The 27,602-nt window shown below is 51.3% G+C and overlaps 1 protein-coding gene across 4 annotated transcripts in view; it reads left to right on the forward strand.

Moving 5' to 3' along the window:
• Grip2 (glutamate receptor interacting protein 2) overlaps positions 1–27,602 on the forward strand; it is an 83,946-nt gene that overhangs the window by 12,300 nt on the left and 44,044 nt on the right. Inside the window, exon 1 of one of the 4 annotated variants that reach the window (XM_074044488.1) lies at positions 21,654–21,799. The exons of the other annotated variants lie outside the window; for them this stretch is intronic. Within the exon in view, the coding sequence (XP_073900589.1) occupies positions 21,745–21,799 (55 nt within the window). The 5' untranslated portion in view covers positions 21,654–21,744. Of the gene's footprint in view, positions 1–21,653; positions 21,800–27,602 lie in introns of those variants that run through there. 4 annotated transcript variants of the gene reach the window in all.

The raw sequence follows: 27,602 nt of genomic DNA on the forward strand, positions 1-27,602 counted from the left end.
CACAAGGAGCCCCTCCTTCTCACAGTCCTGGGCTTTGCTGGGGCAGCCTGGATCCGTTCTGAGGCAGAAGAAAAGAGAGGGAGCTTGGCGTAGGCTGTGGTGCAGATGGCAGGCAGCTAATTTATTTACCTCTTTCTAATAAATATGCATGACACATAAATAAAATATCTCACTTGTCCTATTCCACCCGGATCCAGGCAGGCAGTGACAGTCGGCAGCATAGCTTAGAAGCTGGCCTCTGAGTGTGGCGTCTGGCGAGGGGGTGATGAGTATCTACTACTTTTACTTCCCCTCCTGCCACACACCCAGCAGCACTCTGACTTCCAGTTAGGGGTGTGGGCTTCTCTCCTGGCCACCTAGTGCTTTCTGCTTTCCCTGGAGGTGGGTAAGACTGGACTTACTTATGCTGGGAAGTGGTGGGACTGTGTATGGCACTGGGACCAAATACCTGAGAAAGGCAACGTAAAGGAACCTCGGTCTCAGAAGTCTCAGTATTATGGCTGGCTCCAGAGTTTCTGGGCCTGCGGCAAGGCAGAGACATCATGGCAGAAATGTGTGGAAGAGTGGAGCTGCTCACCTCATGGCAGCCGGGAAGCAGAGACAGGGAGGGACTGGGGAGCAAGTAAAACCTTCAAGGACATACCTCCAGTGACCTACTTCCTCTCCTGGTTTCCATCACCTCCCAGCAATGCCATCAAATCATGACTCCATCAAGGAATTAATCCACTAAATAGGTCAGGTCAAAGCCCTTAGGATCCAGTCACTTCCCCAAAGCCTCATCAGCTGCAACCAAGCCTTTAACACACAAGCCTTTGGGGACCACTTGAGATTCAAACCATCACTGCTGCCATCAAAGCCAAAAACAACCCGTCCTGGGTGGGGTGGACTGGAGGACTCCTGGAACATCCCTTGAGATGGTTAGACCTCAGAGGAGGACTTAAGCTTGACCTGCTTGTAGTTCACACATCAGCTTCCTGGGAGGGTTCCTGGCCTCCATGTTTTCTCCCCACTGAAGTCAGCTCTCCCATTCCCCTATTCAGCTCATCAGGGAGCCTGGAAACCCAGCTGTAAGACGGTAACAATTCATGGACTTGCTGCCCTGTAGCTGAAAGAAACCTAGAGAAGGGCCAGGGAGCAGAGCCAGCCAGTGGAGTCCATTCCTCCTCAACCTTGGTGAAGTCACCTGACTTATGAGTCTCAGTGTCTTTGTCTGTGAAATGGGCACAGCGTTGGTCCTAACAGGGTGTTGTATGACATATTCATTTAGTCACTCTACAGGTAGATGCTGCCTAGGCCCTGGGGATACAGTAGTAAATAAGGCAGACTAGGACTCTGCGCCAATGGATCTTACATCTAGTAGGTGAGCCACCAAGCACCATGGCAACAAACAGATGTGCACTCTAATGGCAGGTCAAGAAATGAAAAGAAATGAAGCAGAGTCAAGGGCTAGAGAGGGAGGGAGGACCCCTTCCAGCTCAGGTACTCGAGGAAGGCCTCCTGAATGATGAGAAGCTGCCAGCTATGCAAATAACTGGATTGGCGGAAGGAAAGGCAAATGCAAAGGTTCTGAGGTGCAAATAAGTTTGACAAGGTCAGGGAAGGCCAGGTGGTAATAAAGCAGGCAAAACTCTGGCATGGTTCTTGACATGGAGCAAAATACTTGGCCTTCCCTTCCTTCCCATTGCTTATGTGCTTTCTCACTCTTCTTTTGGCCTTCCTTGAATCTTTCTTGTATGTGTGAGGGTCAGTGATTCCTAAAACACACAAGCTGAAAGGACTTTGTGACTTGTGCAAAAGTTCCTTTTGATCCATCCAAATGTAACTTAAGTCCTATAGGAGGCCTCTGATCTCACCGTCTGCTTCCCTGGCAGTTTTACTTAGCAGATATAGTCAACAAAGTGTTTATATCCACAAGATATAAAGAGCTCCTATAAATTAACAAGAAAAAGAGACAACCTAACAGAGACCTGCTAAGGGACTGGCACAGGTGCAATAAAAGGGAAGAAGTCCAGGTGGCCAGCAAATGCACAAGAAGGTGCTCCACAGCACCTCACTTAAGACAGGTGAAACTGAAAGCCACAGTGTAGCACCTGACATATGTCAAAAAGCCCGGCACCCGAGTGCACTCAACAGAGTTTGAGCTGTGGGGCTGTCATGCCCCGAGAGTGGGAGGAGTCCCGAGATAAGGAGTAAGAGAGTCATGCTCTTCTTCCCTAATCTGTGCCCTTGGCAGCCCTGCTGCTGGGTCCCTTCTCCCACGTCTCCCTACCTTCACAACCTCTTCTGTGTCACCCTGTTCCTCAGTTCTGCTTCCAAGTTTGCATATACCAGTGTCCAACACAGAAACCAGTTCAAAGCCTCCCAGCTGAACACAGCCACCTGCTCTTCCTCATGCCTTCTGGGGAAAGCATTTGGTTATGACAAAAACCCAACCCCAACTGGCCCAAGTGAGAAAGAGACCTTCAGTGCTCACCACAGCTTCATGAAGGGCAGTGTCCAGGGCTCAGAGGTCATCAGAGCTTGGCCTCTGCATCCTCATCTTTCTCTGGGCTGTTGGCTTTGCTTCAGGTAGGCTCTCCAGACTCTTATTATTCTACCTTCTGGTGAAAAAAGAATGCATATTGCTCTAGCAAATGTCCTGAGGCCATTTCCCATTGGACAGCATGGGATTACATGCCTGTCATGTGTTCTAGAGAATGGACTGTTCTGATCGGCTAAATCTGCTTGTGCCCGCTTTGGAAGCAAGGTTCATCCTTATGAACTAAACGGTAAGAGGTTGCCCCAGAACAAGATGTCAAGTGGGCAGAAGCAACTAATGTGCACTGCAGGAGTCTCAGGTCACTTGGGTGAGGATGGGGCTATCTTATTTATCTGTCCATCCATCCATCCATCCATGTGTCTACCAACCATGTGTCTTATCTATCTATATCCTATGTATCTATTGATCAAGTCTGATTTTAAATAACTGGCAGGCCAGGCAGACTCAAATAGGGTTTCTATGGTGGAGTCTTGAAGACAATTCCTTCTTCTTTAGGGATCCTTAGTCTTTGCTCTTGAGAGCGTATAATGATTGGATGAGACCCCCCCCCACACACAGACATTAATGAACGAGTCCACTGACTGAAATGTAATCACATTGGAAAAAAAAAGTTTCACAGTCCCAGACTTGTGTTTGACCAACCTAATGGATATTACAGTCTGGCCACATTTGGGGAAGGGAAAAAAGGTGCTTCCGACACCATAAGGGAAGTTAAACACATGTGGTTCCCAGTCCACCTGAGGCTGTGAGGAACCATTCAGGAAGGGAGTGGAGACAGATAACCTTGGCAGAGGGAAAGGGAGAGCTGAACCCTACTGGGGACACCAGGACCTGAGCAGGCCTGGTGTCCATGGACTAGTCATGAGTGAGTGTTGGCTCAGCATCTGCTGTGGGCACTGGGGTAGGGAGTGGCCAGCTCTGCCCCTGCCTGTGCCCCACAGAGATCCCCAGGGTCTGGAAGCGGGCAGTCCCTGACCCAGCAGCAAGTCCCACAAGAATCAGCAGCTCTGTGAGCACCCTGGCATAAGGTAGTTTAGCCATCAACTTCTGTGCCAAAATGAGGTAACAAGAGATGGTAGCACAAGAACCACAGTGATTAGTGTTGGAGGAGAGCCACTAGGCACATGTGGTCAGGCTTGCCCTTCCACCCCATCTAGCACCAAGCATGGTTCAGCAGCCGTGTGGAAGGGCACAGGGTTGCAGCTGCTTCTCCATCAAGGAGCCATGTGCCCTGGGGAGGTGCTTCCCTCTCTGCACTGCTCAGTGAGATTCTGGACATTTGACAAGGGCCAACCCATGCCTAGTGTTCAGCCCAGTGCGAAGCCAAGAGGAATGCTGCAGAGTGTCCCACTGGGACTCAGGGAGGGAGCAGAGTTGCCTGAGGTGGTAAAGCGGGATATGAGGGGAAGAGTGACTTGCAGCCCAGCTTGGCCTCATGCGAGAGCCCTGGCCGTCTCATTTCCATGGACCTTCTCCACAAAACCGTGCTTGGGCTGTGATGGTTACAGTGGTTGTTTTTGCCATCACAATCCCTTCCACCTGTAGAGTGCTTTCTAGATCTCCTGTACATCACTGTCAGTCAGCTTCCCATTACTGTAACAAAATACCCAAGGCATTTATAACTTATTAGAAAAAAAGGTTCATTTTGGCTCAGGATTTCAAAGTTCCAGTCCAAGACTGAGTAGCCCACTGTTTTGGGCCTGTGGAGAGGCAGCACATCATGGCAGGAGTATGTGGCAGAGAAAAAATACTTACCTTCACCAGCCAGGACACAAAAGAGGAAGAGATCAGGGTCCCACAATCCCTTTTGAGGGTATAGCCTCAATGACCTAAAGACCTTCTAATAGACTGCATCTCCTAGAGGTTAAACTCCTGCACAGTAGTGCCATACTAGGGACCAAATCTTTAACACGTGACATTTGGGGGACACTCAGCATCTAAACTATAGCAACGTCCATCATCCTATCTGATCACATGGAGCCTTCAAAGTTTATAAGAAGGCTGTCTCAGGAACATTTGTTAAAATTAGCTTTATTGGGGTATGCTTTATATACAATAAAATATACTCATTTTCAGTGTACAGTTTAAGTTTTCACAAATGTAGGCACCTGTGTGAGCACCAGCCCAATCAGAATGTAATGAACATTCCCATCACCTCCAGCAGCTCCCCTGTGCCCTTTCCACCAGACTCAGGTGACACAGATCTGCTTTTTGTCAATATATATTGTATGTGTCTTTTTTTTTTTTGTTTTTTGGCAGTGCTGAGGTTTGAACTCAGGGCCTCATGCTTGCTAGGCAGGTGCTCTACCACTTGAGCCATGCTCCCAGCCCAGACTTCTCTTTTTAAAGAGTTTCTTAAAGTCTTGTCTGTGGCTTCCTGCGCTTGGCCTGTTTTGAGAGGCACCCATCAAGAACTAGGGTCTTGCTCTTCCCGGAAGTCAAGTGCCTTGCTGTGCTCCCCATTCCCTTGGTGGCAGCATTTGTATGGTCTCTACTTTGGGCTGGAGGGAAGAAAGCTACTCTGAACACTGATGTGTAGGCTGTCTGAGCGCGTGTTTCCATTTGTCTTGGTGAAATACCTAGGAGTGGCACTGCTGGGTCACGTGCTATATATGTGATTAATTTCAATAAGAAACCGTTAGGCTCACTTTATGGAGGATCAGAAACCAGAAAGTGGTTCACCTGGGTCACCAAATGTGAAACAGCCCAGGCCTGAGCTCTGCTACCTTGCTATTTATTCACCTGATAAATGAAACACAAGAAAGTCCATTCCTTCAAACCCTTATGAGCACCTCCCCGTGCACCACTTCTTAATCCTTGCAGCAACCCTGTGGTAACCACGTTATCCCTATTACCCAGCTCAGGGAAGTAATGGGGCTTGCACAAGGTCACCAGCGAAGACTCAGGCTCAGGTGCTGTGCTTTCGGTTTCTGTACTGCACCAACTAAAAACACAGAGAATAGTCACATTTACTCTCTGGCCCACATCAGTAAGGTCTTGCACATTGATGGCCACACTGTCCCACAGCCTCAGCGGCTTTTTAACATACCACATGCAGCCACTTGCAGTGCACTGGAGATGGCAAGCAAGGGAACAGCAAACAGAGCCTGCCCTACCTGACCTCAGAGTCCAGGTCTGCCCTAAGGAGGAGAACCCCTCACCAGCCTGAGGGGGAGCCAGGGAAGACCTTCTCCCCTTCCTTTTCCCCTTCTCCTTCTTTCTTCTCCCCTTTTTTAACTTTTAGCAAGGATGTATTTTAGTACAACAGGATAAAGTATGGGGGTGGGGGAAGAGAGCTATCACTTCTTAATACCACCATACTAGGGACCAACCTTTCGTTTGGGGGGACAACTCACATCCAAACCATAGCACACATTTCTATCTCTGCGTCTTCCTGACTCTCCCTATCAACTGTGTCTCTCTCTCTAGATCTCTCTTTCTGTCTTCAGTTTCCTCTTCTCTTTCTGATTCATAACACGTTTCAGTTTCTCATGGATTTTCTAAGAAATAAGCATGGATCATTTGTCTCTTGTCCAATCCATCATGAACATAGGTAGCACAAGTAATCAACACAAAATAAAGCTGACATTGGCTAAAACTATGCACAGGGAAAATGGCCATTGATCTAAAAATTGACAAAAGAATCAAATCTCCATGCCAACTTTAAGTGCTGCAAAAATTTGACTGAAAACTGGAGTTGACAGAAATAATGGCTAGACACAGAAACCCACAGGGGTAGAAGTCGGCTGATCAGTATGTGATTGATGAATAAAATCCTCACTACAAATGTTAATTAGGAGATACCCGATTTCAACAAAATTGACCTCAATAAAGCAAAAAAAAAAATGAGTGGAAACCATGGAAGTGGCTAAACTATGCCTTGTAGAGGATGAATCAACGGTTTAAGTGGAATTGACAGAGTTCATGCTAGAAAAGGCTTCCTAGGTCATCAAAATTGCTGAAATTGGAATGTTGGATGTCCTTGCTTTCTGACAGTGGGCTCAAAATGTCCAACTGTCTGGAGGGAAGACCTTGGTGCCTGTGACATGCTCAGTAAATGCTGAGTAACTGAAGTGTCTCTTAGTAGTTCAGGGTTGCTGCCATTAGGCTGTGTGCTGGCCACACAGCACCTTTAGGAAACATCCTGGTATCACTTCCTCTCCACCTTTCAGTTGCTCCCCACTGCTGTCAGGATTGAATTCAAAGTCGTCCCATGGCCCACAGGCCCATGTGGCCAGCCACTGAGCCTCTCACTGCACCCTTATCCCTCAACTGCTCTCCAACCACACTGGCCTTCCCATTCTTGGGGAACAACAAGCCAAATGAGAGGAAGAGTGGCACAGTGGGATCTGATTCTTAGAACTGATTCTTATGTCTCTTGTTACTTATGAGCTGTGTGACCTTTCTGCAGGAAATGTAGTCTCTCTGTGGCCCAGTTTCTCTATCTGGAAAATGAGGCTAATAGCACCCACAGTCCTGAGGATGAAGTGAGTTAATGCAGGAGAGCTCCCAGGCCTCTGTGCCTGCTGCATGGCAGCAGTTCCACTAGTATCCATTCTCCATCCTAGCCCCCAGCCCTTGCCTTGCTATGTTCTGCATGGGGTCTTTGTTATTCAGACTGAGCGCCTCCAGATCTTACCACAAGCCTCTCAAGGCTGCTCCATCACACTCATAGCACCCAATCTTGTCCACCAAGCACTCACTGTATTTTGTAACCTACTTGTCCCTGAGCCCCACAGGGGCAAGACCTCCCATCCAACCTCAGCAGTAGTGGGGATACTGGCATTTAGCAGGTGATCAACAGATCAGGGCTGCTGGGGTGGTAGACTGCACCCTCTCCCTCCAGTGGTGACAGTGCCATTGAGACCTCCTGTGTCCCCCTTGGCTGGCAAACAGACTCAAGCTCCATGCAGCTCACTGCCATGGAGTATGACTTCTCATACTGAGGACAGGGTTGAAGCTGCCCCTGTCCCTCCCTGCCTCCTAGGGCTTTAGGGAGACAGAACAAGCCTCAGCAGATGCCCAAGCAGATGCCAGCTGCCTGATGACAGCTCCTTAATTGCTTTCTCCTCATCCATTTTGTTTTCCTGACCCTGGGGCAGGCTCGATAGGCTGCCACCCTCTGGCATGAGATTTTGGTGACTGAAGAACTCTGCTTACCATCTTTCCAGTATCCCCTTGCATTCAGAGGACACCTTTAGAAATTCTGCCTTAGGCTCAAGACTGCTCCTTTTTAAGCAAGTGGCCCAGGGGCCATTCTTCAGAGAACCAGCATTGGCTGAGGACCTACTATTGCTGGCACTATGTTGGGGCCTGCTGGGCTCTAACCCAGGTGCCACATGCCACTCAAAACAACAATGGGCAAAGACACAGGGTCCACTGATTTGGGAGTGGCTTTCTGGGTTCCTCACTCCAATGTGAGCTCAGTAGAAGTCTTAACCCTGGTATGTTCCCAGGATCCTGTGAACTGGGACTTTCTCACAGAAAGTGCTGGGAGAGGAGTGTGTTTATATTGTTGCAGTCAGAACCCGAGGAATCACTTGGCTGTGGGTCATGAACATCTTCCCCTTCCCCTTTCATTTAAAGTCATAAAACACACAAGTGAGTATAATTTAGAAACATAACACAAAGAATAGTGAAAAAAATGAACACTCTTGTGATCACCCTAGTTAAGAAAAAGAACAATGGGGCTGCTAGGGATGTTAGCCTAGTAGGAGAGTACTGGCCTACCATGCACAAGGTTCTGGGATCCAGCCTTAGCACCAAAACAACAAAAAACTTAAAAAACAAAACAAAACATTGCTAGCCCCTTAGAATACCCCCACAGATTCACCTCAAATTGTGTCCCCCTCTCCTCCACCCAGAAGTGCTCACACTCCTCATTTTATGGATAATCATTCTTTTGGTTTTCTCTACAGTATTAACCACTGTATGCATCAGTACATAAGAAGTTTTTGCCTGTTGCTAAACTTCCTGTATTTGGAATAACACAACGTATATTCTTTTCTGTGCAGCTCTTGCACTCAACGTCATGTGTTTGCTATTCAACCATTTTGTCATGAAGCAGTAGTACGCTTTTTCATTGCTGTGAACTCCATTGATGTTTGGAAATATGCTCTATTCACTTATTCTAAGTCCATGGACTTTTGGATTGTTTCCAATTTTTGACTGTTAAAAATGCTACTATGAATATTCTTAAACATGCCCTCTGGGTACCCAGCTGCATGTGCTCCTGTTGGGTATATACTTTAAAGTGGCACCACCAGGCCATAGGATTTGCAGATTTAAGCAGCCTTATCGAGATGTATTTTTGGATGTGTGTATTTCAGAATTTTGACAGATGTTGTCAAATACCTTTCCAAAGTAGTCCCAGGTTACATTTCATAGGCAGGGTATAAGACTTCCAGTTGCCCCACATCCTCACTAATATTTGGCATTGTCAGATCTTCGGGGATTTGGAGGGCATGACTTCGTTTTTATCAAACTTTCCTGGGTATTTTACAAAGGGAAGCATCAGAATAACATGTGAGTTTGAAAAATACAAACCTAAACCAAGCATGGTGGTACATGTCTGTAATCTCAGCACTCAGTAGGCTGAGGGAGGAGAATCACCCGTTTGAGGTCAGCCAGGGCTACAGAGCAAGACTGAGGCCAGCCTGAGTTATTTAGCATGACTGTTTCTGAATAAAGAAAAAAAAAAAAGACTGAGAGTATAGCTCAGTGGTAGAGTGCTTGCCTAGCATATGCAAGGTTCTAGTTTCCCTCCCTAGCACTGCCCCCCAAAAAGGAGGGGGACAAAACAGAGAGAGAGAAGACAGAAACAGAGAGAGGAGAGAGGGAAGAGAGGAGGGAGGGAGGGGGAGAGAGAGAGAGAGAGAACACAGGCCTGGGGCCCTGCTGGGTTATGCTGAGTGAGAACCCCCTAAGCCAGGGTTGGAGTGCAGACATGTAGATGAGCCAGGCCGCACTCCTTGGTGCTCCCCATCACAGGTCTGTGTTCAGGCAGCCCTCTTGCAGGAGGCTATCTAGCTTCTTGTTGATTTGCAGTTCTTGATGACCTCTTCTCCCAGTATCAAACCACCCTTCTCCAGACCCCATGGCCCTTCTCTCTGGCTGGACCTTTTGTGTCATGTCCCAGTGCTTTGGGAGGTAAAACAAGGGTAGAGGGGTCAGGGGCTGGTGGAGTGACTCAAGTGGTAAGAGTGCCTGCCTGGCAAGCATGAGACCCTGAATTCAAACCCTGGTGGCACCAGGAAAAAAACCTGTTTTAAGGGTAGAGGGGTCAGGGAGGGGTTGGCATTGGAGGCAGCTTCACCCAATGCTGCTGGAGAGCCCTCTGGGTTTCATGACAACCTTCATGTGCTATTCCTCAGTGACAGCATGCCTCCTCCGTAAGCTGACTCTAGGACTTAAGAGTAATGTGTTCCTCCCCCGTGTCCCTCCCTCCAACCCTCCCAAATGAAATGAGCATCCCACTGGCCCACTCCCAGTTCTGCATGGTTGAATCACGAGGCTAGTGAGAGGTGGGAATGCTCCCCTTCCAGTCTCAGATTCTGGACCTCGTACATGAGTTAGGCATGAGACCCCGAGACCTTCAAGACGGGCGGATACACGGGCTTTGAGGAGATGGCTTGGCTCTGAGATTCCTTCAGTGTGTGACACTGGGCAAGTGACTTAGCCTCTCTGAGCTTCAGTATCCTATAAAGTAGACATGCTTCTTGGCCTCACAGGACTGTGTGTGCCTGTAACGAGTCACCATTTTCCTTGGTTCATTCTTTTTTTTTTTTAAGTGCTGAGGTTTGAATTCAGACTCTTGCTTGCTAGGCAGGGACTCTACCAGTTGAATTGAACCATGCCCCCAGCCTCTGAGTCACCATTTTTCTTTGAAACATCCTGGATGGGTCACATTACAACCCTCTGGTCCAGACCTCCCACATCTCTGATTTTCAGGCTGCACTAGCCTCTTCCTTGGTCATCCTGCCTCCATTCTTATCCCCCAGTCTGCTCTTCCCCGGTAGGTCCAGGTATCTGGTTAAACCCTAAGTCAGATCACTTCTCCCCTGCTCAAATTCTGTTGTGGCTCCCTCCTCCCTCAGAGAATTTAGTGCTGGCCCAACCCTCTGATCTGCCTCATGACCCCTCTAACATCCTCTCCCACTACTACTTTGCTCAGCTCCAGCCACACTGACTTCCTTGCTGGTCTTCACACATACCAAGCACACATCTGTCTCAGATCCTTGACAACAGCTTTGTTCTCTGCCTGGCTCAGTGGTCTGCATTCTGGGTCCTGTTTCTTTTACTTGTGGAAAGACATGATCACAGAGGCTTCCTCCCCAAAAAATCCTCACCTCACTTTTGTCTTCCAAGTTCTTATTTCAACCTACATTATATTACACCCATATTATGCTGATTGTCCACCTTCCGTGGTAGGTGAGTTTTATTCCCTGTCAGAGCAGGAGAGCTGCTCCACATCTGTCTGATGAGCCAGTGGGTGAAGGAGGGGTGCAATGTATGCACAGGGTTTGGGATGAAATGGTGCAGGACGACCCCTGCTGTTATGATTGCTTCTCTCGCAATGCCTCTGTTGCCTGAGCTTTGGGAAAATCCTAGTTTGAGGACACGCGAGGCCCATGTGCGAGCTGCGTTTGTTTGGTGATAGCCTTGTCCCAACCTCAAGTGTTCCTTATCTCTGGAGTGCCAGTGTCAGCCTAAGCCTCCTACTGTCTCCTGGCTCTGGCCACAGTCTGCTAGGATGCCATGTGACAGTGCAGCCGAGGCATGCACGGTGCCCAGGAAGGGCCTGCACTTCACAGCATTATTAGGTCCACCTATGGTGGATGACTGCCTCCCTGAGTGGAGCCCATGCTGCAGGGACAAGGGACTTGGAATACCTTAAGCACGTGCCCTCTTCTTCCTTATAGATATCTTTTCAGTGCCTGGAAGCAAGGGTCCCTGGTTCAAGACTTAGGCTTGTTCTCTTGCTGAGTGACATTGCACAAGTGTCTGCCTCAAACTGAGGCAGAAACCAAGAGGAACAAATTGTGTTCTGAGGGACAGGACTGACAGCAAAGAGCAAGAAAATGCCTCAAGGATGGGTGGTCCTCTTTTCTTCCTCCATTCATCAAAGTTGAGGTCCTTTGGGAGCCATGGCAGATTGTAGGAAAGGAGAGAAAAGTGATGCAGTCCTTTCAGATATTACTAAAGGTAGGGTCAGGTTGGACCAGGCCAAGTATAGACAGAAACCCAGCCTGTATCACACAGTGGCCTTGAGGAGGGAGTTCAATGGAGTTGAGGGAGAGGCTGAAGAAGCCAGAGGCTGGGGTGAAGTTTTGGGCGAACGCAGCCTGTTCAGTAACAAACACCAAAGGCTTACACTGTCCCTTTGAACACCAAATGATCTGGGGTCCAATGATGCTGATACCCTGCTGTGACCCCACCTTGAATCTGATGACCTGTGGCTTCAGTCCACTTACTGCTGTGGCTTCTGCCGATAATTCTGGCATTCTCTGTTGCTGTTCCAATGGCTTGTGGCAGGATCCCAGTGCGGTGTGGATCATGAGTGTGATACCCACGGCTCTGGATCCACCAGCTGGGATTCCATGAGGCTGACATGCTGTAGCTCCAGGGTTTGTCTTATATGCTCTCGTGGACTATCACTAGTCCCCTAGGACATGTCTCTGTGGTCCCATCTGTGAACTCCATGATCTCCATGAACTGTCACCAGTTCCTTACTGGTTTGGATTCTGATTCCAACACCATGGTGCCTGACTGGAATGGCCAGAGCCAGGAGACTCTGTCCAGATTGGTGGTCCTGCAGCTCTGCAACAAAACAGACCAAGGCCATCCTGCAGCCAGGCCAGGCTAGTCAAGGAAAGCAGAGGGCACCACTGGTACATACTCCTCCCTCTTGTACCCAGGGTCACAGGTAGGGTCATCTCTGGTACAGCTACAGTGTACAGCTGCTGCCTATGGGTCACAGGCACTGTGAATTCTGGCTTCAGTGGTACCACTATGACTGTGTGACCTCAGACCTCCTTTCTCTGAGCTGCAGGTTGGGAGTTTGGGTATAAAATACGTATCAGGATGGGGCTGTGTTGGTGGCAGGTGGACAGAAGAAACCCAATGACCCCTTTGTGGTGGTTTTTGGTCTTCTGTATGGCAGGTGAGGAATACAGTCACAAAGACTACCCCAGGGAGGATAGTGCTGGGACATGGATCCTCCAGAGGTCTTATACCCACTCCCCTGGGCAGTGCTGTGATTGTGGCTGCTTAGAGCCATGGACACTGTGACCCAGAGCACATAGGTTCTTTGCAGCCCTTTCTCATCCCTGGCACTGGCTGCTATCTTGGGAGCTGCCCTCCAACCTCTCTTGGCCTTGGAAACTTGGGACAAGATCTGTTTGGGAGGTCCTCAAGCCACAGGGTCTGGAGTGGGTGGGGCAGGGAGGCTGTGGTTACTTGTTGTGTGGAGGCTGGAGGCCTTTCCCTACTCTTATGTGGGGACCTAAGAAGCCCTCAATCAGTGGGAAGTCCAGCATTCCTCATGCCACCAGCACCATTAGCACATCTGCTGAGTGGGAGCCTAGCCCCACGGGTTTCAGCCCTGACTTTGCTTTTGATGGGTTCTGTAACTTTGAGCTTGTTCTTTTCCCTTTCTGGACCTCAATTTGGCACTGGCCAAATGAAGACAAGAACCCCTAACATAATAATGTGTATCCCCAAGGGTGGACCAAAACTTTGTTCCCTCTCCTCAATTCCTACTTTGTTTCCTAAATGGAGATCTCACTGGCTGGTGCCAAGGTAGAGCGTGACCAAATGTGCCCTCCCAACCCCTGAGTTGTGGGGTCAGTTCTTCCACAGTGCGGACTGAGCTGGAGCCTGGGTCACATGGCTGCTAAAAGATACCAACCCCCCTCCCCCAGTCTGCCTCTAAGTCTAGGGCACTTTGGCTGTCCAGTCTTCAAGGATGGCCAGGAGGCAGAAACCCAGATAGGGAGGTACAGCCCAGGATTAGAAACTCAAGATGCCTGTGTAGACAGCTGTGCCCCTTGGCACTCATCACCCATGCTCACTGTATTTAATCTCACCACTCCACACTCACGTGCAGACACATGGAGACCTGTGTATGTTTCCAATAGCCAAGTGGGTACCTGGCTATGCTAGAGCCAGGCTGCCTAGTCACACCCTACTCTGCTCAGAGCCATGGGACATTGGCTCTTTGCCTGGGTCCTGGTACCTTGGTCTCCACATTTGTGACATGAGGATAAACACAGTCCCCACCTCACAGGGTGTCAGACGGTTAATGTGCATAAAGACCTCGAAACAGGGATATTGCAAAATGATAACTTTAGGTGTCACAATGTAGCCCCGTTTTTCAGATGAGGGAGCTCTGAAAGCAAATGCCTGCTCTGAACTCTTAAGTCAGGGTTGGTTCACAGAGCACTTGTGTTACTACCTGATGGTCAGAGCCATCAAGGGATTGGACCATGCCATACCCAGTGATGGATGACCAAGTAGCAGAGGCTTTGAATTCTAACAATCCCAGTAGTCCCAGTAGCCTAGTGTCCCTTCCTTGGGACTCAGCAGGTGCGGCAGGGAGCAGGGGCATGGTGGGGAAGGGCGCCTCTGCCTCGCCTGGCTGGAGCAGCCGCAGCCCTCATGTAGTACAAGAGACCCATAACCGCGGGCTTCCCGGCCATTGCTTCTCAGTACCACCGTAGAGACTCTACCAGGAGCGAGAACAGGCAGGCCACCTGCTTCCTAGCAGCTGGCCTTGTAGTGCACCTGTCGGCCATCCTCCCCGGACGTGTGGGAGCCATCAGACGACCTCGGACTTCCCTGCCCCACACTGCGGCCGCCTTCCCTCCGCACCTCTGAGTCCCCTGCCTGCCTTGCAGGGCGACAGTCTGGGGTGGTTCAAGCCCTGGGCTCACTGGGCCATTCCAGCCAGCGGCCAGGTGACATTCCCTATGGCACTGCACCACCTGTGATAATCATGCTGGGCCTTGATGCCTGCAGAGCCCCGAGTTCTGTGCCCGGGAGAGTAGGTGCTCGATAGCGGTTTCCCTCGTGGTGACCCAGGCCCGTCCGCTTCCGAGACTCTGAGGAAAGGTTCTCACTCACAGTTCTGAGGGTCCGGTCCGTGGTCCGGTTGCTGGGTGGCTTTGGGCCTGTGGCGACGCAGCACATCGTGGCAGCAGCACACAAAGCCACTCACTTCCGGTGGGAAGTAGAAAGAGAGCGGAAGCAGAGACCGGAAGAGGCGGGCTCTGGAAGCCCTTCGATGGCACGCCCTCAGTGACCTCACTTCCTCCCGCTAGACCCCGCCTCTTAAAAGCTCCACCGCCTTAAAATAGAGCCAAGGGCTGGAGACCAAAACTTCAAGGCAGAGGCTTTTAGGGCTACACTTCCGATCCCTGTCCTGAGCTCTGAGCTCTTAATCGTCATCTTAATCATCCTTTCTATTATCAATGGGGAACCATCCACCCTGTTTGACCCAGGTGCTCCTGCTTCTGACTCAGAGAAAGGAGCAAAGCCAGTGCTGCCAACAGTCTTTCCCGCTCCCATCTCCGCTGATCGCCAGTACACTCACCATCAAGGCCCCACAGCCTCCTCCCCCTGTAGTTAGGGAGAGTGCTAAATCACAGGGCAGTCCATGCTCCAAACACCACAATGGCTCCCACCTTCCACGGAGGAAAAAGCCAGGGTCTTCAGGGCCCTACATTACCTCCCACCCCCTCACCTCTACTGCCCTCCCCTCGCCACCCCCAACCCCAGCCTGTGCTGCCCCTCCCTGCTGCAGCCCCCTCCTCTTCCATGCTTTTCTTCAAGTCACCTCACTGAGGCCTTTGGTGACACTCTCCCCTTTTTATTTTCACATTTTAAATTTTCATTTACTTCTAAATGGCACCTATAACAAGGAACACCCCAGAGGCATTTTAAAGGCAAATCTCATACTTTTTTTCATCTATATTTCTAACAGATAAAAGGCTTTTTTCTTAAAAACTACAATAACAGCATCAACCCAACAGAATGAACCGTAAATTCTCAATATCATCTCTGCCGGGTCCTTTTGCAATGTCCCCTACTTATCTCCAGTATGTTTTCATGCACAGTGTATTCATATTAGGTCCCGGTACTGTGTGTGGTTGATCAGTCTCTTAATCTGTAACAACCCCTTTTCCCTCTGTATTATTTTTTCTTTATTTGTTGGAGAAACCAGGTCGTTTGCCCCACAGGTTATTTTCATGCTGTCTTAATGGCGTCATCTGTATCTTGTATTGTCTGTCAACTGGTCGTTGGATCTGAAGCTGGGTTTGTTTCAGTCCAATTTTGCAAGCAGGCATTGTCACAGAGAGTGCTGTGGGCTTTCTCCAGGTCCTTTCAGCAGGCACTGAAGGCCAGGTGGATAATGCTCAGCCTGGCTCAGAAGTTTGAGCACTGCCTGCTCTCCCACTGCCATGGGTAAGGGCCAATCCTTTGTTTCCTTAGGTCTGCAGAATGTACTTTCCCAATTTCATAATTTCTTCTGTACTTATTTCCTGTGATTCTTCTATCAAGAATGACTTTCCCTTATTAGGTTTTTCTAAAACACCACCGGCCGAGGAAAGAAAGATGAGGTCAGATGGTGCTTCATTCTTTATCTTCATTTGTCTGTTTATGGGCAAATGAGTCAGGGCCTTAACTACCTCCAAAGGGACCAGTGAGGTTTTTTTCTTCCCTTTTGAAAATCATTATGTGCACATGGAATTTTACAGTTTTGCAGTCATTTTTTTTGATGCTCGAGTTGTCCCAGATTTGGTCATTGGGAGCCCCAGGACAAGCTTCTGTGTCCTTCCAGCCTTCCCCACTCAGACTTTGAGCATTTCCTTCATTTGTGAGTCTGCAGAAAGATGCCTGGGTGGAGACGGGGTGCAGGGGTGAGTTGTAGTCCACAGTCTGAGTTCTGGGGAGACAACATCAAAACTGTGCCCCGATACCTCTTACCTTGCTCTATTTACCTCTCCCATGTGATGTCATTTACTTATTACATTTGTCATTTATTCTCTTTCCTCCCACCAGAAAATCAACACCACAAAGTCCTGATTTTGTTCATGGCTGTACTCTTGACTGACACACAGAGGTGTTTAATGTTTGTTGACTGAGTGAATGGATGGATGGATGGATGGATGGCCCTTATGCTATCCCTCCTTCAGCCTGGGGAAGTGGTGAAAAGGGTCCCCTACCCCCACTCCTTTCCTGGTCTGCAGAGTCTGCCTTGGAGACCTGGGTCTTTTTTAGATCAGCAGAGCTGGGTAAAAGTGTCACGTTGGGCCCATGGGGAAGAAAAGGCCGAGAAGATTAAAGGCATCTTTGATGAGATGCTAATTTGTTTCTGGAAGCAGGTGGGGGTGGCAGCAACCCGGAGCCCCAGAGGCTATGCGAGGCTAAGTCAGGAACAGAAGAAGTAGAATGGTAGAGGCTGGCTGGATCCCTTCAAGATCTTTCTGCTTCTTTCAACCCATCTCTTGGGCTCCGTGTAGCTCATTATTTGAGGGGAGCCAGACAGTCCTGTGTTTGAATCCTGGCTTGGCCACCTTAGGCAATAGGAACACATTCTCTGGGTCTTGGGACACTGAAGTGAGAATGTTAAAGGGAAGGTGACCCCAGGAAGGATGTAGGGGTACAGCCATGGCAGCCAGAGAACAGCAGGGACTTGCTGGAGGCCACACAGCTGGCTCTAGGATTGTCTGGGCCAGTCTGCCCCGGTTGTTTCCACAAGGGCTCTGCATCCTGTGGTCTCATCTCCTTTGGGGGGCTCCTGTTCCTCACACTCTCCCTTGGGCTGCTTTCTCTTCAGCAGGAACTCTGCAAAACCCTGGGGTCAGCTGCAGCCTGGGGAAGGCAGGCTTGAGCTGCCTGGAAGGCAGCACTCCAAGACCCCCTCAGAGTACTGACTCAGCTCCCCGACGGGGTCTGCCAGGTCAACTGCTCAGTAATGGCTTCTGCACCGGCAAGGACTTCATTCCCCAGCTGTGGCCTCTTTCTACTGAAGTGGAAGGTTTGGGGGCATATTATTCTGTGTTCTGTTTCCCACTCATATATTTACCTATTTATTCGTTGAGCCTTTGCTGAGACCCCTGCTGTCTCTGAAATCTGGGACTCCAAGATGAGGACAACTCTAGATTAGTCAGGACCTTTTTGGGGTTCAAGTTACCAAAACAAAACAAAAAATCCAATTTGAACTGGCTTAAGCAAAGAAGAAGGGGATTTATTAATTTAAATAACTGAAAAGGAATATATGGACTTCAGGTATGGTGGGTTCCAGGTGCTGACACGACCTCATCAGGATTGGATCAGTCTGTCTCTTTCCTTATCAGTGCCACAGTGGCCACCAGCAGCTCCAGACTGGTACCACTTCTCTGCACCCCAGAGGAACCTCTGTTTCCTGACAGATTCAGGAAGGGTCTTTCACTGGGCTGACAGGTCACATGATCACCCTCAGCCAGTCACCATGGCACATTAATCTGCTCTTGGTCAAGACTCCTCCTGGAGCTGGGGGACAAAGCTGCACCCCACTTGAGCTTTGAGAGAAGCAACTACCAGGAGTATGGGCTGATGGTGCCAGAGCAGGTAGCAGAAGTTTGTAGGAGAAGTTGAACTACACGTGGGGAGGGAAGATTTGCAGTGAGCACCTTCTGTATACAGAACATGGAATCACTGCTTCCTCCCCACAGCCCTGTGAGGTGCAGATTCTGGTCTCCAGCGTTCAGGGGAAGCAGGCTGGGGAGAGCATCTCTTCCACTAAACGGACAGTTCTTAGAGGGCAGGAAGCTGGTGGCTCAGCTCTGCTCCTTGTGTGTGGCAGCTGACACAGCACTACGTAAGATCTGGGTCTTCTGGGACCCACACGGCCACCCCCTCCAACCCAGAGCAGCTTGAATAGGCTGAGCCAAGTGGCTTCCAGGTGGGTCCTGCACTCTTTGAATGGTGACGCCCTAAGCATGGGAACAGACAGGGAGATAGCTCTGCTATTCCACCCCACAGTTCTCCCTTCCTGGGCCCATCATGGGGTCCACATTCCACGATCAGAGCCTCCTGGTCCTGCCCACCTCCCTTGGCATCCTTTTCCTTTGAGATAGAAAGCTTGGCTCATCTGCCCACTCGTTGACCTGACCTCCCGTGGTCTTCCAGACTCCAACTTCAGTTGCAGTTGTGCTCCATGCAACATCAGCCTTCACCATACTGCTCACCAGTACGTACTGGGTGCTTACTGTGTGCACCCAGTAAGTTACTATTTGAGAAGGTTCATGTCCTTTGGATTTCATTTCATCCTCACAATATAAGAAGGCGCGTACTGTTATTACCCCATTCTACAGGTGAGGAAGCTGAGACTCAGCAGGTTAATTAATAGTCTGACAGCCAGAAGGTAGTAGAGCTGGGATCTGAGCCAGGCAAGCTGGCTCCAAGGGCTGCACCTTTAAACACACCTGCAGCTGCACCCAACAAGCATTTTACCCTCTCCCAGTCAATGCCGGGTGAAACACCAACCTGGCCCTTGGAGTTCTCTTCACTGGGCCCAGGATAGACTAGGGGATGGGCAGGGAAGCCATCACTTCTACTGTGCAGAGAAGATATTGAGGGAGCCATGGAGGGAGTCACATGTCTAAGGCTGCAAAGTGGAAAGTATCCAATTCCAGCTCCGTAGCCAGTCTCTTTGCACCCCCAGGTCCAGATGTGGAGATGACCTAGTCTGGTGGCTAGGATCTGAGACCCTTCTCTGTCATAGTTGTGCTGCATGACCCTGGTGGAGCTCACCCTCTCTGAGCTTCAGTTTCCTCATTTGTAAAATGGGGATCCCCTGCTAAGACCACACGTGCACTGAGAGGAGTCATGGAAAGCGGCGGGGTCCCGATTTTTCTGCCTCCCCCTCCTATTCCCATCCATGTAGAATAATCACAACACTAATAGCCAGTACTTATTAAATATTAAACATTTACTGCATGGCAGCCTCATACAGTCCTCACCATGTCAGAGGCAGGAAGTGACTGTCAACTCCATTGTCAGATGAGGAAACTGAGGCTTAATGAGACAAGCCAAGCTGGGGTTTGAACTCAGGTCTGCCCATCCCTGAAGGCTTGTGTTCTGTGATCTCTCCCCTAGAGAGATCTCTCTGTTTGCACTCCTAAACTGGAGCCTTGCTCTTCAGCAGGACAGGGCCTTTCCTCCTCTGGAGTGCGGGGGCAGTGGCAGTGGGGCGACAATCTGTTCTCCATGTCTCAGGAAGGAGCCAAGCAATGTGGCTTATCCTAGGTTGGCCTTGCAAGGCTCTGCCACCCATGCCTCAAGGATGAAGGACAGAATCCCCCCACGGAGTCAGAGAAAGGAGGCTGGGGGGCTTAGGGGTGTGGCTCAGTGGTAGAGTGCTACCCAGTAGCATGTGCGAGGCCATGGCTTTGCTCAGTGCCTCTGGCCTGAGTCACCCCCTAGGGGAAGCTCCGTCTTCTCCACAGGCACCTTGCCATGCCTGTGACAGGATTCCACTTGTGGTGGGAGCTCAGCCTGGGGCCTGCTGTCTTATTGTGGAAAATCTGCAAGTCTCAGGGAGGCATTAAAAGCCCGGTAGAATCAAAAGCAGCCTCCCGCCTGGAATCACAGGGTGGGAGACCATTGAGAAGGGCATCACTTCTCACTGAGTCATGCCTTTTTATTAATTGCTGGGTCTGTTTTCCAGAAATTGCCCTGCACTCCATCCGGAGTAGGAAGCCTGTACTTTGGTGGCTTTGGGTACAGAGCTGGCAGGAGGACTGCCTGGGGGAGACATCAGGCTTCCTCAGGGGAGGCGTGAACAGCAGTGAAGCCTGATTTCTATGGCAGCTGTGATTCCCCAGCCGGCACCTGGCCTTTCCTGAGTGTGGTCTGTGCCCAGATCCATCGTAGGGCTGAGTGATTTGGGGAAAGGATGAGGGGAACAGAGGTCCTGTCTCTGCCTGCTCTGTGACTCTGAGCAAGCTGCCGCCCCCTGCCTCAGTCTCTCCAGGGGTAATACTGCCAACCTCAGGAAGCAGGGTGGGAGATCAGAGAGGAGGTAACCCAGGGAGAGACAGGATAGAAAGTTGGACGTGTTTACTGAGCTCCTGCAGACCCTGCCTTTGTCTTTTTTTTTTTTATTATTCGTATGTGCATACAATGTTTGGGTCATTTCTCCCCCCCCCGCCCCGCAGCCCCCTCTTTTAACTCCCCCCCACTGCCCGTCTTTGTCTTAAGAGCTCCCAGACTTGGGGACAGGCAGACAATCTAAACCTAGTATGAAATGAATTACAGCACTCCCTCACCCCCATCTGTGGTTTCACTTTCCATGGTTTCTGTTACCTGTGATAAACCATCGTCCAAAATTACTAAGTGGAAATAAAGATTATTTGCTAATATCATTATTTCTGTGTATTCCAGAAATAAATACTTCATAAGCATAAGTTTTAAAATGCATTCTGAGTAGCGTGGTTGGGTGGATTCACTCTGTGTACACTACCATCCCCTTTGCAACTTAGCAGCCATCTGGGTTATCAGAATCAAGTAGGAAGGTGAACACTATTCTGACGCTGCCCTAATAATAAGCCACAGGAGAAAACATAGTGTATGTGGGGTCCAGTGCTATCTGCAGGCACCCACTGGATTCTTGGAATGCATTCCAAGCTGGTAAGGGAGGACCAGCCAGTCTGGCCAGTCCTTCCAGCAGGCAGGAGTCTCTGAGGACTGAGCAAGCAGAGAAGTTCCACAGAGAGCTTCTGGGGAAGGCCAAGTGCAAAGGCTGGAGGCATCAAAGGAAACCTGGAGAGTGTGTGTGTGTGTGTGTGTGTGTGTGTGTGTGTGTGTGAAGAGCAATATAGCTCAGTAAGACATGGGCTGGGCTAGGCACTTTTGGCGGGAAGAGGATTGGGGTGGGGGGGTAAGGGACGTGTGACAGCGGTTTGCAATTCCAGAACATCGGAGCTGTGCTCCTGGAGAGAGCTGCGGTGGAGGAAGGGCCTCGCCTCAACCCGTGCTGGCTCTGGGGAGGATTATCTATTTTAGCAACTCGGGGAGGGAGGAGGCAGGGAGCGCCCAGCCTCTGCCAGACACCCAGGCAGTTCGGAGCGCAGCGCAGGGGAGCCGGGCTCCGGGCGCCCGAGGCGAGCGGGCTGCGTGGGTCCCCGGCCTCGCAGCGGCCCGCGGGCAGCAGGGGCGCGATGCTGGCAGTGTCGCTCAAGTGGCGGCTGGGCGTGGTGAGGCGGCGGCCCAAAGGTACCAGGCGGGACTGGCGGGCGGGGCCTTGGGGCTGTGGATGGAGGCAGAGGCCAGGGGTGCAGAGGAGCGGATTCGCTCTCTGCCCTGCTACCCAGCTCTGCCTGGCCTCCCCAGCTAAGCTCTGGGGATTTCTCTAAGGCGTTTTCCCCTGGATCCGGGTCTCTTTTTCTCCCTGTTTGTGCCTCTCTGCGCAGCCCTCTCCTGCCTCCTCACCTCTGTCTATCTCTGGTTCTTTCTCTCTCTTTCTTCATCTCTCCTCTGAGTCTCTTATCTCACTCTGGGTCTCTTCCTCTCTCTCTCCCTGCCTCCCCTCCCTCTCCCCTCTCTCTTTGTCTGGTCCTCCATGTCTTCCTCCTCCCTGATGCTTCCCCCCAACTCTCTCTGCCTTTCTATTTTTCCCCTCCAGCTCTGTTCTCTCAGTTCCTAACTGTCCTTTCCCTGGGTCCATTTCACCTTCTGTCTCCCTCCTCCCTCCTCCCTCCTCTGTGCATCTCCTTATCGTCCCCATCCCCTCAGGGAGGCCCTTTTCTCTCTCCCCTGTTCAGACTGTGGGATGTCCAGCCAGTGGAAGGGTCAGCAGGAGCTGGTGGGAGGGCAGAGGGCTCTGTCAGGGAAATTGAGGCCAGGGGCTGTGGACAAAGGTGGACTTGGCTCTGGACCACTCTGAGTCAACTCTGAGCCACAATGTGAGCTGGTCCCACCCCTGGGCACGCGTCCAAGCTCTTCAGAGGGCAGGAGGATGGGGCTCGGGGTGGGTCAGGGTTGGAGTGGGGATGGGGTGGAATGTATGGAGCTGGGCATTAAGCCTCCAGGTTGCTGACCCAGGCTTCACCTGTGGCCTAGGCTGCTGCTTCTCTGTCTACAATATGGGGGATGGAATGAGGTCACAGTCCTTCTGCTTCAGGCAGGGAAGTACAAATAACCAGACTAACAACATTTATTCAGTTAAGGAACTTACCCAAGGCCACATGGAGCTCTCCTAAGAGTATTTTTTAGTCTCTGAGGGACCTACGTGAAGGAGGGATGCCTTGGAGAAGGGCCAAGGGCCTTAGGGTCCATGGGGTGACAGAGGGCTTTAGGCCCTCTCGATCTCTGAGTAGCTGGAATCTGACATCCCAGAGTCCTTGAAGCCCTGTCTGCAAGGGTGACAGAGTGGCTGACACAGGGCACAATCAGGAACAGGGTTTCCCTTGGGGTTTTCCAGGGACTCCTGTGCTGGGACCACCCTCACCCCAGGGAGAAGTCCCACACCCCATCAAGGTCCACTGTCTTCTGACTCAGATCCACAGGCCCTGAGGTCCTCAGCCAGAGGTACAGGTGAATACATTCTAGGGCTGTTTTACATGGGAACATCCGCACCCCCCAATCTGGAGAACAGCAGACTAAATGCTGTGGATCAAATTCTGCACCTAGGAGATAAAGGAAGTACTTGTATGGGCTCAGACAGGCCTGGGTTCAACTCTCATCCCTGGCTCTTATTCCCTGTCTGACCTAGGACAACGGCTGTGGCCTCAGTCTCTTCATCTGTAAAATGGGCCCAAGAAAAGCCATCCACTCGAAATGACACCTGGAAAACACCGAGGCAGGGCCTGTCTCCTAGTAGACTCCTGGAACTTGGAATTCCACCTTCCCACCCAGATCCACAGCCACACACCACTGACCCCCGGGGTAGCTAGCTGTCTGTGACCCAAAAGCCCTTTACAGAAAATAGGCAGAGAAAATAAAAAAGCACATGCCTGACTGGCTGAGGACATACTGTGTGCAGACATACGCCAGGATTCTGCCTCACGCATCCCTGCCACTCTTTCACGGGGTAGGGCTCCAAGGGTTTGGCTCTGGTCTGCAGACCACAAGGTAGGGCTGCAGAGAGGGGACTGTGGTAGAGTCTGTGGCAGAGGTGAGGAGCCAGGGTTATAGGGCACAGATGGATGGATGGATGTTGAGTCAGAATACACTGTGCCGTTCTTTGGTTCAACAAATATTTATTGATTGTTCTAGATTCTAGGGGCACAACATGGAATAAGACAGACAAAAATCCCTGCCTTTGCCTTCCTGAGTTGTGTCTGCTCGTGCCCCTCCACGGTCAGTCCCTCTCTTCCCCCGGCCCTCCTCCTCTGGGAGGAGGCTCCCTCGCACTCCCCCTGATCCCACATCTGTATCCTGGCATTTCTTACACTGGCACAATAGCAGTCAGGGCTCAGCACTGACCACCTCCCTCCAGGTTCATCCAGTCGCCTGGCTCCCGTGCCTTCCCCAAGCCTGGGGCACCAGGATTGCCGATCCACCTTGGAGACCCCAGAATTTCTTTCCTCACCAAAATGCTAGGGCTACACTCAACCCGGAATCATTCCTGGAATGGCAGAATCCTGGCTGCCTGGAGTTCAGCTCTGGCCCTGTTCTCTGTTCTCCGAGCATTTGCTGGGCGCTTGCTGTGTCCCCGGTGCTGTGTTAGGCAGTTCACATGTGCTTCCTCATCCTCTTAACTGGCCCATGAGTTGTGAAGTAAATTGGTGCGTTGCAGCTGGGGAAACTGAGATTCAAAGAGGAAGTGGCTTTCCAAGGCCGCATGCCTAGGAAAGAAGTAATGGAGTCTGAGTCCACACAACCTTCTGCTTTCCAAGTCCAAATGGCCTCCAGGGGACACTACTCAGTGGCCAGGACTCCTGCGGAATAAGAGATCCTCTGTTGTGCTCCCAACATGTGCTACTGGCCTGCTTTTCCCCCCGGGCTTCCTCTGCATCTCCTGCAGCCCCTGCCCTGAGACAACTTGGAGAGACAGCAATGGCCCCTAGAGTGCTCTGCTCTAGGCCGAGTGCCCCCCTTTCTCCCAACACAGGGTCTTACCCCCCCCCCGACCCCTTCACACACATCGGACCTCTGTCCATGCCCCGTCCTGCCTCTGCGGCTTTTTCAGAGCAGAGGATGAAGTCAGCCCAGGCCCTGGGGAGTCTGAGCCGCCCAAGCCTCCCTGATTCCAGGACACACTGGATGAATTTCCCATCTAAATATCGGCCCTGCTCACGCCACCCACCAGAACCTGAGCTACTCTTGTCAGCTAATGTCTCTGTGTTGTCTCCGTTTGTCAGCTTGAATGCTCAGTCCGCGGGACCATCTGCCTGCCTTAATTGTGTGGATAATTGTGAAGCGTGCCCACTTGGCCTCCCGCCCAGCGGAGACAGCCTGATGGGGCAGAAGGAACATCCATCAGTCAGGAGCCGAGGCCAAGGCCGAGGCCAACTCCCTGTGGGTCTCTGAGCCGGTCCTGCTCCTCCAGGCCTCAGTTTCCTTTCTGTGCTCTGGCCTGCTCTCTGAGAACCAGGAGCCTCTTCACTGCACACACACCCATCCACCCACTCACTGCACTTGGCCGACCTTGTCTCTGTAGCCCCCGCATCTCACTGTCTTGGCCGAGATGTCAGTGACTCATAAGCAGATGTGGTGGGCAGGTGGGCAGACACAATAGGGCACAGAGCCAGCGAACTCCAACAGCCACGCCTCTGGCGGCTGGTGTCCCTATGGGATGACCTTGGGCAAGGTCCCTGCCACTTGAGGAGCCCAGGTGCCCCAAAACAGAATAGCTTTGTTGGGGAAGGTTGGTTTGGGGTTTGGAGGCAGATGGGGGTCACTTGGAGTTCATGTTGGGGGATGGCAGTGAGGGGGTCCTAGGCTGACCAAGGTTGAGCAAAAGCAGTACCCCAGAGACTGGGGCTCTTCCAACCCACATATGGACCCCAGTTTTACACACAGGGAGATTGAGGCCATTTTTGCTCAAGGTCCCCCAGCCAGGCAGAGGTGGAGGTGGAGCCAGAACTTGAACTCAGGGCTCCTGTGAAGCCCCAGAATGTCCCTCACTCTTCACCTCTGCCTTAGTGTCAGGCTCTTCTGGGGACAGATGAGCAAGCAAGAGGGTGGGACATCTAGCCAGTGGACACAAGGGGAACTGTGGGAGTTCAAGAGCTCTGTGGATCACAGTGAAGCACCCCATCCTACAGGAGGACCTTGGGAGACGAGGGGAAGGCTCCTTGGGGACAGGAGAGCAAGCAGTCTAGGAAGACCTTGCAGCAAAGGCTCAGAGCCAGAATCAGCTCCGAGTCTGCTTGCTGGGATGGAAGGGAGGACAGATAGGAGGCTGATGGGTTTGGGGCACCAGGTAGCAACCTCCCAGTGATTCTTCCTCACCTGCATTCGGGGGGGAGAGGGGCATGAAATGTGGCCAAGGCCCTCCACTCCTCCTTCTCCACCAGAATGGGACTGTCAGCCCAGAGCTCTCCCTGCCCTAGGATCCACCGTTCCTCTACAACTCCAGGTCCTCTTTTAATATCAAAGCCCAAAAATGGGGACAAAACCTGGTGAGGTCATCCCCCACTCAAGAGAACTGTGACACCTTGGGAGACAGAGACACCAGTTCCCCCCAGGGTCCTAGTTTCCCCATCTAAAATGAAGCCATTAGTCCAACCTTGCAGACTGAAGCAAGTACCACCGAAAGTGGGGAGCAGGCTGAGATCTGGAGGGACCAGGCAGAGGCCAGCTGGGGCTGTCACCATTACAGTCTGTGTTTCCATTCTCTCTGAGCCTCCAGTTTCCTCCATGTACTGTGACGCACTGGGCATAGAAGACGTCCATCCAGCACGGTCAGATGTGTGGCTTAGGCAAAATGATTTGTCTACTCTTGGGGGGAGGGGCTTTTCAAGAAGAGGTCTTAGAGTCACAGAGTGAAAGGCCACCCACCCTGTCCAGTTACATACCAGGTCACCACTGAGGCCACATTCAGACTCTGAGCCGTGACCTTTCTTGCCAGGGCTCAGAGGCCATGGTGTGGGCCCCGGGGGAGGCAGAGGTCAGCAGGCTCCAGGTATGGAGTGACTTCTACCCCTTACAACTGCTGGGGCCTTTGGCTTATCCCAGCTGTGAAGCTTGGCCATGCCCTTCTCTCTTTCTCTGGGTGTCAGTTTTTCCTTGTAGGCAAAATGGGCAAATGCTCACCTCATAAGGCTTTTGAAAGATTCTGCACATAAAATACTGGGTACCCAAGAGATGCTCAATAAACGCCAGCCCGGCCCTCTGTCTGGGGCATTTGCATTTGGACAGAGGGGACTCCTTGATCCAGGCGGTGGGAGGTGGGATCCAACCTGACCAGCCAAGGCCCAACTCTCCTGCTACCCTCTGCTGGCCACAGAGCCCATCCTTGGCTCTTGCTGCCTTCATTACCAGCAGTGGGGTCAATACAGTCAGGTCCCTGGGTGCAGAGGCAAAGGGACTGTGCGTGTCCTCCTCCCCAGATCACTGGAGGGTCACCCACCTGCAGTCATGGTGCCAGGAAGGCACTCAGAGCTCTCTCCTATATAGCCTGTCTTTGCCCACAGAAGCTACCCCACCTGCCTACCCAGTGCACCGGCTCTTGCTGGCGAGTCTTTTTCCACCTTCTGCCCTTTGGCCGGCTGTGCCCCTGCCTAGAATGCCCTTCCCACCTCATCCCTGAGGGTTTATTTAGTTCCTTTGTGACCCTCTGCATGTGGTTCCTTCCACGAGGGGTGCCGATGCTCTGGTGTGTACCATCCTTGGTATACAGAAAGCCCTGTGTGAGCTGAACCTCGAGCCTGGCTTTCTTGGTCCTGGCCCAGGATCTTCTCCAGGGCAGGGCAGGGAGGGGCCACATGGTGGCATTTGACATCCTGATTGAGAGATGGAAAGGTGCCTTTTACCGGAGCTAAGCCCTGACAGTGTTTCTTTGTTTAATCAACAAAAGTGTTGGGTTTTTTTGTTTAGAAGGCAGTGAAAGGGCAGATGGGCAGAGACAGAG

The sequence above is a fragment of the Castor canadensis genome, chromosome 10, assembly GCF_047511655.1.
Source record: "Castor canadensis chromosome 10, mCasCan1.hap1v2, whole genome shotgun sequence".
In the NCBI taxonomy this organism is placed as follows: domain Eukaryota; kingdom Metazoa; phylum Chordata; class Mammalia; order Rodentia; family Castoridae; genus Castor; species Castor canadensis.